Source organism: Rhodnius prolixus, unplaced genomic scaffold, assembly GCF_049639745.1.
Source record: "Rhodnius prolixus isolate KJV_2025 unplaced genomic scaffold, Rpr scaffold_2, whole genome shotgun sequence".
NCBI classification, from domain to species: Eukaryota; Metazoa; Arthropoda; class Insecta; order Hemiptera; family Reduviidae; genus Rhodnius; species Rhodnius prolixus.
Genome location: NW_027411592.1, coordinates 7,688,200 through 7,698,989, shown reverse-complemented (window position 1 = coordinate 7,698,989; position 10,790 = coordinate 7,688,200). Strand labels below are relative to the sequence as shown.

Sequence of the window (10,790 nt, the reverse complement as noted above, 5' to 3'; positions counted from 1 at the left end):
AACCTACAAACTTTAAAGAAGGTACTTTAGTTCTAGAGGGAATTCCAAAATAAGATATAAAGCAATGAAATTTTCAAAGAAGCCTACATCGCATAAATTTCATTTATCAGCAGCTGAATGAAAAAGAAAGATGTGACAGCAGTTTCCAAATGTCCATAAATGAAAAATATTTTAAACAGGAAAAATATAGGGATAGTTGTAATGGTTGTAATAGCAGTAGCCTACAGTATTCATTTAAATTTTTTTAGTAGCAAATTCGTTTAATTACTTATTGTAATAGTAACCGTTGGTTATTTTTACATAATGCGTAGGTAACGTAAAACGAAAAATTCTGATTTAAGAAATAAATAGGAAATGTAGGATAAATTTTTGGTAATGAATTCAACAATTAGAGTTTAAGAATAGGTGTTTAATCAGAAGATTCTTTACCCCCATAATTTCAATTTTTTGTTTCAGCAATAGTGCGGACTGCCATTTCCAAAGCTCCTTGCATGGAGGAATTTCCTCCAATAAAGCCTGATGAATGCACAAACTTAATTCCTTCTATGCCACTGACTTGAAACAGTTTATCTTCACGAAGACCTCGCCAAGATTCCAGCAATGGTACTCTTAGCAAAAAACTATCTTCGTCCAAGGACACTGCTTGGACCCTCCACATTCCCTGTCCCCCATCGAATAAAACAAATTTAATTGTAGGAGGTAAGTTCAATTCTTTTTCAAGATCAAAAAAATGTCCTTTCCAAGGACAATTTTGACTTAAATGAATTATGCTACCTGACAAGTGTATTTTAAAGCGATTATTAATTGCTTGTAATACTATATCTCTTGCTGGAAGCCAGTCCTTCACGTAATAAGAAACTTGACCCTCAAATTCTTTAGAAACCATGTTCATAGCATCAGAAAAAGCTTTTTCTTCATTGAAATCATCTTGATTCCATCGTTTGTTTAATCGCTTGACACGTGCACTCAAATTCGTATTAATAGTATAGTTGGCTTGCCCCTCGCATATTGGGATACCATTGTCAATTGCATCAATTTCTTGGATAAAGCTCTCATACATTCTATCAAAGAGTTTTTCTAAATCACTTTCATTTATATTTTTCACAAGAGCTCGAAGAATATCTTTACCGTAATGACAGTAAACAAGGCCTGCACTACTTAACTTAATTGTCCACTTTTTGTTTGGAATGAGGGTACTCATGGTATGATTGAAATCTCTCTGATGGTGATCAAATCTCAACTTCTCAAGATCATAAATGCTTCCTACATCTATAACAATATCACACTTAGCTAACTTATCTTCATCTCGAGTTCTTATGATCTGAGCACCTGGACGAAGAATTTTCAGCATCGCACATCCCAAAACTTCATCACAATGAAAAACACCATTGTGTGTGCCTATTGTGTCAAAGACTGCTTTCATGATAGAAAATAAACGCCGGCCTATGTGAGGTAGTAAAGAAATCATTCACTATTTGGGATTTTAATGGAAGAGTACTCTTGCAACCACCTAGTTAATAACACCTATCGCATTGAAAAACAACGGTATGAATTATGCAAGTCGCAATCAGTTCGCAGATTAACTAAATAGTAAAATATAGCACGCGTAACCTTCCGCTTGTAACTTTCATGCGTGGTATTTCTCTTTAAGGATTGATGTTTGTAACCTTCCCTTTTGCACTTGCACCAGGAGTTAAATTTTTTCTTTTCTTTTTTTGTAGGTGAATCAATGTTTAGCCATAACTAATAGAGTTTATGTATACGTTAGTACATATGCAATTAAAAGTTCATGTTAGCAATTAAAAGTTACAATGGCTGAGAGTGTTGGTGAAACATCTACCGAGAAACATTCGGAAACGTTGGCTAACCATGAAGTGGAAATTGAAATAATTAAAAATGAGTAATAGCATTATATATTTAATCTGGCAATAACAATATTTTGTTTGTAAAACAAAAAATATTCATTTAGGTTCGTTTTGAAAGATCATGAAAGGATTTTGAGTTTTAACAGTCTTGCAGAACAGGATAAAAGAAAATTTGAAGGAGAAAATGAAGGTTACAAGGCAAGGAAACTGAAGAATGGGAAGCAAAAATTAAAAGGTTTCAGTTCATTTCTTTACTTATTTAATATCCTTAATTCTTTTTAAAGAGAAAACGAATCAACTGTTCTGTCATTTTTGGCAGGCATATTGTGCCTGAGAAAGTTTTCTTTTTTCTTTTTGATAGAATATTTTGACATTCTTTATTTTATATGTTTAAGGACAAAACAAAGCTCGAAATAATGTTTATCGGCTTGCAGAAGAAGGCAAGTTTTGCTCCAGGGTAGCTGATACAACTTGTTTGCAGACGTGTGATGAAACAAAATGTAAATTTCAACACGATCGCATAAAGTATATCAACTCTAAACCAGAAGATTTAGGTCCTTTATGTTATGTGTATAGTTTAAGAGGGCATTGTCCTAGGGGTGTGACTTGCAGGTTTGTGTTAGATTCATAAGATTAAGATTTCTATGCGACTACTTTTATCTACTCGTTAGGAAAAGTGGACCAGCCACTTTTTCCGGAGGCTTGGCTTCTCTTTAGAAGATATCCCAACAGAAAGACCCAAGTAACGCTCATTACTGACTCCTTCTCATCTCTGAACTAATACACACTGGGCTTGCTGAGGTAGTTTATGTATGAGATTATAGTACCCCCAAGCTAACTCTAGTTCATTATCTCGAAAGGTTACTAAATTTTACCTTACTATATTTCCTTTATTATTGCAACTAAAATCGTCACATTCTTCTCAATTCTGGATAGTTTTGTCTATAAAGAAAATAATTGGGAAAACGTTTCGAATAAAAGAGGAAAGGATAATTAGGAAATATTAATTAAACCGAAAATGTTTACATCCTGCTGCCCAATGCATTGCTCTTTGGCACTTTATGTGTTTATTTATTGTACATATTTGTAATAAAGATGATTTATCTATCTATCCTGCTGACGAGAGTTAGCCAAACTTTAATAGCGTTTAGCGAGTAAATGTTGGTTACCATCTGATTAGTGTACATTTTGTCGTTTAATCAACCCTTAAACTGAACTTCTTAAAATGTATGTTTTTGTTAAGGAGATGAAATTGTAGCACCTTTGAGTTAACTCTAGTTCATCATCACATTCAACATATTAACTTAAATTTGTAAATGTACCTACATTTTAATGACCTCCTGCACTACAAGTACGAAACACTCTCACACAAACCACTATTAATCTAAAGGAGGTGGCAACGACTTTGATTTTATTAAGCCCTTCGTTTTACTATCTCATCAACTGTTTTCATGAAATAGTATTGGTAGTCTTATTGATCGAACTATTAAATATTGAACTAGATATTTAACAATAACCAAAATCTAACGCCAATTTAACCAAACGTTTTATGTTCTAATAATTTTTGCATTGTAAAATTTGGATATGCATTCTCTAAGGAAGTCTCTATTACCGCATAAGTCTGGTAATTGATTCTTATTAATGTTTTTAAAAAAATCATTCGTATTTCCTCTAGATCGAATAGTTTCTTCAGCACTAATATTTTTTTTATATAAACTAGTGCCCTTTTTTTATTATTTTAAATAATTACCAATTTCAGATATGGTTCTAGTCATTTAAGCTCCACTGGTGAAAATTTAATTGATATAGATAGAAAGGCAGCAATGGACAAAGATCCTATGAGCAAAAGTGTCAACTATTTGAGCAAAGAATTACAAGTGTCATTAAGAAAGAAACAGTATGATTTTAGTAAAAGTAATGCTGCAATTAAATTTGTGGATAGTTTAAAGGAGGATAAAATAAACGAAAGAGCTAAGAAGAAATCTTCTATGATTGGTAGAGAGGTAAACACTAATTTGGTACTTTCTCTCATTAAGGTTTATACCTATCTCGTAAGGTATCAGACAATGCTATTAAACTCCTGATAATAATCTTTAGAAATCTTTTACTAATTTCATCGATGCACAAACACGTTTATTAATGATTTTTTTTTAAATATTTCCTTTACCTGTTCGATAGTTATTCGAAAAAGATTTGCTTTTTTTATCACCCTTGACAACAGTTGGAAATTTACCCTTTCGGCGGATCTGCAAAGAGTATGGAGCAGACGTTACTTGTAGTGAGATGGCTGTTTCTACGGCTCTGTTGCAAGGTCATAATCAGGAATGGGCTCTTATAAGAAGACATCCGTCAGAGAACATTTTTGGAGTGCAGGTAATTCCTTTAATACAAAAGCTTAGTATATTATAATCATTCAACAGATCCCTAAAATGAATTAATTGTTTACAGATTGAAGGAAACAATCCGTATGTGATGACAAAATGTGCTCAATTACTTCAAGAGAATGCTGAAATAGATTTTGTAGATATTAATGTGGGATGTCCGATTGATTTAATATTTGACCAAGTACGAAATTACTAATTGACTTACTTTATTTGTTTTTTTAAAAATGGTTTCAAGAAAAACTCGGTTCTTTTAGTCATTAAAGTAGACAAAACATCCTAATAATAAATTTCACTTTTTTTTATTTTTTATTTAATTTTATTTATTTATCAATTTTTTTGTCTAAAGTACATTATTTGTGAAAGCTAAATTTAAAAAAATTATATTTTAGATTGTTTTTATTTCTTATTTCGATATTTAAAGAATTGTATTTCAAACGTACATATCTATCTAAACATACGTACATATCTAAACTAAAAAAATTAATACAGTAATTAAGATCATAAATCATGGAACGAAAGTAATTTAATAGGCTATTAATTTACATTTATGATTTCTATAATGATAGATTTACTAAAGCGGAACATATGGTTATTTGATTTAGGGTTTTACATTTCTATCAGTCTGTGTAAAATAGTCACCTAGAATGTAGAATTTTGCTTATATTGCCAAAAGGGGATACATTTCTTTAGGAAGTTATAATTCAGACATTTAATATCGGAAATATTTTTAGCATTACTAGAGCATTATTCTTCTAACAATGCCTTTCTTTTAGCTGTGTTTATTGAGGTGATTTGGCTAAGAGTATTCCTGATCACGAGATTCTCCGATAGTTTGATCTCTAAACGTTAGCGTTAAGTCAGTATTAAAGTGTATCTGAAAAGTGAGTAATTGGTGATTTGAGCTGCTTTCGACTTCGGTCAAAATCCATTGTGTCTATATATATATATATATATATATAAAAAAATATTTTATATATATATATAAAAAAAACAGCTAAGTGAGCTCATCGAAACTCTATATTACTTTTAGAATTTTGGATTATGAATTTGGGTTATTATTTTTATTTAATAAATTAAAAAGTGTCGTAATATTAACAAAAATATGCTACATTTCCTCCTATTATGTACATATTTGAATCAATCCATTACGGGCATTTGAATCAGCCTATAAAAGTAATGTTACTAATCGAAATGTAGTGAATTTTCGGTAATAGTAATGTCTGCATTTATATCAATCACTTAAGTTTTCAAAATAGGTGCTTATTATCAAAATTTTAATGTTTGTATTTTACTTGCAGAAACTGATTAAATTCTTTCACTTTGGTAGATATTTCATCACTAATTAGAGAAAAGTATTATCTAATTTGTTGAGTATTGATTGTTCATTCCATATTTCCTGGATTATTTATCAAAATAATAGCAAATATTTAAAAAAAAAAACTTGTAATAATTTTTTTTTAGAAAAAGAAGTAAAAATTGTTTTGTTTATCTTTAAGGGAGGTGGATGTGCTCTGTTGCGCCGTCCAAAAGTTTTGAAGAGCATAATACACTCCATGGTAGAAGTTTTAGACGTTCCATTGACATTAAAAACTAGAATGGGAGTATCATCGAAGAAATTGGTTGCTAGAGAACTAATGCCAATGTTTGAACAATCAGGACTTTCAATGGTTACCGTAAGTATATTAACAATATTTTTCGTTATTTTGTTATAATTTTGAGCTTCTTGTTGTTTCCGTTAAAAACATTCTTACACTGGAGAAAAGTTAGGCAGTAACTTTCTGCCTATTCACCTACATTAAATATTTCTACTACATTTTTTTTTCCGGCGCATCGACGTCTGTGGCCATTAGCGCCTATTTCTACTATAATATGTTATTCAAAGGAGGAGTGAAGTTAGTAATTTGTTTCTTTACCATTAATTCTTCCAGGTTGTGGCTGCGTTACTGCGGTCACATGTGTTTAATTTATAATTAATGCCATTCCACCGATTATAGCAATGTCCGCATGATAAGTAATTTCCACATCCTTCTTAAAGAAATAGTACGTTAGTTGCGGCCTTTGTTATGTAAGAAATTACTGACGTAAGTTTACCTAAGTCTAAAATTTGTTCCGATTTATTTCTTCCCGCAAAAAAAAAAACTGCTTAGTCTACGTAGGCCATTCTATAAACAGAACTTCTTAATTACTGGTAATGATAATTATTTCTTAAAGTCAAATATTTTTTGCAAATGGACTATTGCGAATCACTTTGATTGCAACAGCATAATTTGATTTGTATTATTTGTCTTAGATTAGTGCAACTAACATTTGTCTTAGATGCGTCTACAAGATCTTTTTCAGGAGAGGGAAAAATAAAAATTTCCTTATAACGAAAACAAATGGTATTTTTATCCGTTTTCTTTAAGGTATGCCTCCTTTAAAATGCCACTCAAAGATCAAAACATCGCAAGGAAGTATGATATGGAGACCTATCATTATATTTACTTGGCACAGACATGTTACCATTAGTTTTTTATTTTCTTAATCAAATATTTATTTAAAGTTAACAATTAAAAAGTGCCTGTCTGCCCGGTTTTCTTGAAGCCTTTTATAAGTATTACTAAAAAATTAATTTTGGTGGAGTTTTATTTTTAAAGCCATTGAGAGAGGCCATTGAGCCACCTTTTGCCTCACCTCTCATCTATTTCAATTATTTCCTATTGTTTCCATTCCACATTGCACGGCAGTGTAAATAATGCAAAAAAAAAAGTAACAATAACAACTCGATAATCTATACAAAAGCACCTAAACTAGTGTGGTTAGGATAGAGCCTGTTTTGCAACGGCACGGGAGAAGACAAAAGCCTATAACTCCCATGACTTTTATAAATATTTTTATTAAATTAACTAAATTATTAAGAAAATACATGGAAGATAATACTCAGATTTCAATTTTATATTTACTCCTAGTTGTGGAGAATAACAAACGTCTTATAACGCAAAATCTTTCCAAATGTTAGCTCCGTTATAGATCAGATCCAAGACGTGTCTGAAGAATTTTTTTTCTCCATTTAAATTAATAATAATAAAATATATATTTGTATAAATACGTAGAAATTTCTAGGTACACGGCAGGACTAAAGAGCAAAGATATACTAAATTGGCAGATTGGACTTATATAGAGAGATGTGCTCAAGAAATAAATCCATGTCCTTTGTATGGCAACGGTGATATTCTGTCCTATTATGATTATCTTGAAGCTAAGGTATTTTTTTTTTTTTTTTATCTTAAGCGTATAGTTTGATAAAACCTCGTACTACAATGGTTGTTGATTTTATCCAACACTGCGGGCCCAACCACGTTTTCAGTTTTTGTAACGGCGCGGGATAAATTGTAAGAGCCTAAAACTCCCGTGACTCTTATAATATCTGTGATACGTCATTCTTTATCTATATTTTTAATATCTGTATCGTTGATTTTTTTTATTATCATTCATTCATGTGTAGTTTCTGGCAGCTTTTTGAACTCATTGCATTTTAGATTGGCTGGAACGATCTTGTGTTCTTGTATTAGCATTTAGTGACGGTGAACTATTTATATTTAGGATCCAAAAATCGAGTTATTGGTCAAAACTAAAACAACAGCCGTCTTTCCGCCAAGGTTTCGACAAATTTATTGTCTTCTTCATGGCCTGGATATTACAGTTAAAAAAACAACAGTTAAAATAATGAAATGCAGGAATACAAATACAATTTCTCATTAAAAAAAAAAAATTGTAAGAAATGATAAGAATGATTTTACCTTGAAGATCGATCATCAATAACCGCTTGACTTTAGCGTTTTTAAAAAAATTAAATCGTTGAAACAACATTCACAAATAATACCCAAAACCTGGTCAAATATTAAAAGCACGCTTTCCTGGACTAAATGCAAAAATGTATTTTTTTTAAAAGACAATTAATTACTTAATTTTTACAGAAAATTTCTCCTCATATAAAAGGCGTGATGATTGGACGTGGAGCTTTAATAAAACCTTGGATATTCCGTGAAATAAAAGATTGTACACTCACAGATCCTTCGGCCAGTGAACGAATGGAAATGCTTAAGAAGTATGTAAACTACGGTCTAGAACATTGGGGCTCTGACACCAGGGTATGTGCAACAGTTTTAATACAAGGAAGTACCTATGGATTTATTATCCATGAATGTGAAGTGATATATAAATAAGCACTGCGTTATTATTGTTAATTTCGTTGAATTAGAGATTTTCTGGACATATATTCCTGACTGAATTTCGTAACTATATTGATAACATGTACCTAATATAGCATCCTATCTCTCCAAAAGGTAATAATCCTCTTCTTTTCACAGACGTTTTGCGTTAACTCAGGCTGTTCTTAAACAAACTACTTACATGAATCCACCACCAGAATTAAAAGATAATCCTGGACAGAAAGTGTTGAAATTCCTTAACGATTTTAAATTAGATGGCTATTTAACTTACCAATGAAACAAAAAAAAAATGCATAAATTTATCCAATATCTCTCTCTCTCTCTTCCTTCACACGCTCTCTCCTCTCCCTTCTCCCTAATCCTATAACTGACAATTCACCAATAAATTGCAATTTGATCAATTTGTGAATTATGCTCTTTCTATACTATAAATAAAAATTAAAATATCTAATAAAAATCCGATGAATGAAATTTACAGGGAGTGGAAACGACGAGGAGATTTCTATTAGAGTGGCTTTCCTTCTTATATCGATACATACCTACTGGTCTGTTGGTTAATCCACCGCAAAAGACAAACGTAAGACCACCATATTACAAGGGACGTTGTGAAATGGAAACCTTGATGGCCAGCCCAAACTGTTCAGATTGGATCAAAATCAGGTATTTCCTTAGATTGTAACTATACTTGTTACTTGTAAAAAGTAAAATAGTATTTCTTTCAGTAAAATTGGTGGTAGAAAGAGTCTAGTTTATTGAGAAATACGACATATCGTGTTAAGTCTGCTGAAACTATATCTAGTGGTACAACCGCCGAGTACTGTTTCTATTTGAATATGTATACCATTTGATCAGTCTTTTATTGTAATTGTTGAGTCGCAAAATATGATTTTCTCATTTCAAAATGATGAGGAAGTGTAATTTTTCTTAAGGTTGTCTGGAGTAACCTCAGTATGGATTTTCAAATTGTTTTAATAGGATAGAAAGGAGGGTAAAGATCAGTAGCAGAGTTTGTTGGGTAAAGTTCGAATAGCCTTTTTGATCTCTTTGGATTTATTTTATGTTCACGCACGTTTCAAAATAGAAAGTTGTGGGCTAGTTAGTTGTTCAATTTGTTGGTTAGGTATGCAGGTTCTCACCTGGAACGTGTTCATTGAGGTTTCGCAATCATTTCAGATTTTTCGCGGTCAGATGTAGCAAGTTAAGTCCATTGTTAAGGGCGGAAATGGAGTGTGCTATTTTGAAATCAGCCTTGTTTCGTTATCAAGTTACTGTTAGGTATGTGTCTGTAATTGTTCCGTGTACGTACCATATCTGAACTGGTCCAACGCTTATTTATTCTGTCTTATCAGTCGGTTGTATTATGTATTATTTCTAGGACCCTAATGGGTTGTCAGTATCTTTGATATTTGTTTTTGTAGCGTTGTGAATACTGTATATTTATTTATTGTGTGAATATGTTAGTGTAAAGTTGCGTTGTTGTCGAAGGGAGAAATAATTGGTTCTGATGTTGAGAGGTTGCGGCCAATTTTGATCATTGTCATTTAGTGTCTTTGGAAAATATCCCATTGCACTCTGCCTTTGTCCGCTATAACTAATTAATAGTTAAACATGAACCTCGCCCAAAAAAATTATACAAATGTTTTTAAAAACAATAACGCAAAGCATCCAAATATTTTTTTTTTTTTTTTTTTTTTTTTGTCCAACTCAGCCAATTTCACAAAGTCATTTTCATAAACTGAAAGTAAGAAGGAATTGCTATTAAGTGGAGCCACCTGCAAATAATGACATTGCTATTCAAAAATAAAATAAAATAAGAAAACGCGTTTCATCGCTGAGGTGAAGCCAAGTGGTTAGAAGTTGGCCCACGAAGCTGATAAGTATTATGGTACTGGGTTCGATTCCCATCTAGGTCTAGATTTGTTTATTGAAAATGTCAAATCAAAATAAAAATGTTTAGGTTCGAAATGGAAGGTAACTGACAATAGTCACATTCTCCCCATTTATTTTAGTCAAACAGTAACTACATTACTATTGTAAATAATATAACATAATCAGAATTGTGCTTTAATATCTTCGGTATATAATGCTTTTTTATTTTTATTTTTATTTTTTTAATTGAATATGATTAAATTTTAGCGAAATGTTGCTGGGAAAAGTGCCTGAAGGATTTACTTTTCTTCCTAAACACAAGGCGAATGCTTGGAAATAATTACCAGTTAGAAAATAATTCGGTACTATTTAAATTTTAAGAAATGATTTTTTATCTTTATTGGAAAAATAATTATTTTTTAGTTTGTGTAGATTTTCTTTTTTCCTCTTAACCTATGTTG

The 10,790-nt window shown here is 31.5% G+C and overlaps 2 protein-coding genes across 5 annotated transcripts; one reads left to right on the top strand and one right to left on the bottom strand.

The window, feature by feature from the left end:
* Window positions 1-388: 388 nt before the first annotated feature.
* Window positions 389-1,619, bottom strand: LOC141448856 (MYG1 exonuclease). Its single transcript, XM_074117629.1, has one exon. The coding sequence runs from the start codon at window positions 1,466-1,468 to the stop codon at window positions 440-442; it is 1,029 nt and encodes a 342-aa protein (XP_073973730.1). The 5' UTR covers window positions 1,469-1,619; the 3' UTR covers window positions 389-439.
* A 34-nt stretch (window positions 1,620-1,653) lies between these two features.
* Window positions 1,654-10,760, top strand: Dus3 (Dihydrouridine synthase 3). 4 transcript variants are annotated; one of them, XM_074117595.1, is made up of 11 exons: window positions 1,654-1,900; window positions 1,984-2,100; window positions 2,300-2,477; window positions 3,625-3,868; window positions 4,044-4,238; window positions 4,314-4,430; window positions 5,746-5,922; window positions 7,352-7,492; window positions 8,206-8,379; window positions 8,939-9,120; window positions 10,597-10,760. In XM_074117595.1, the coding sequence occupies exons 1-11, from the start codon at window positions 1,897-1,899 to the stop codon at window positions 10,667-10,669; spliced, it is 1,602 nt and encodes a 533-aa protein (XP_073973696.1). In that variant the 5' UTR covers window positions 1,654-1,896; the 3' UTR covers window positions 10,670-10,760. The 4 variants fall into 4 exon arrangements, with proteins under 4 accessions (XP_073973696.1, XP_073973695.1, XP_073973693.1 ...); XM_074117594.1 differs by having other exon boundaries at window positions 2,261-2,477; XM_074117592.1 differs by having other exon boundaries at window positions 1,655-1,900; window positions 1,970-2,100; window positions 2,261-2,477.
* Window positions 10,761-10,790: the final 30 nt, after the last annotated feature.

What these genes read in the sequence shown, in the direction of transcription:
- LOC141448856 (XM_074117629.1), bottom strand. Translation starts at nt 1,468, where the DNA reads ATGATTTCTTTACTACCTCACATAGGCCGGCGTTTATTTTCTATCATG.
- Dus3 (XM_074117592.1), top strand. Translation starts at nt 1,812, where the DNA reads ATGGCTGAGAGTGTTGGTGAAACATCTACCGAGAAACATTCGGAAACG. An exon ending in CTTCTATGATTGGTAGAGAG is followed by an intron (nt 3,869 to 4,043) that starts GTAAACACTAAT and finishes CCTGTTCGATAG; the next exon opens with TTATTCGAAAAAGATTTGCT. An exon ending in TTGATTTAATATTTGACCAA is followed by an intron (nt 4,431 to 5,745) that starts GTACGAAATTAC and finishes TTTATCTTTAAG; the next exon opens with GGAGGTGGATGTGCTCTGTT.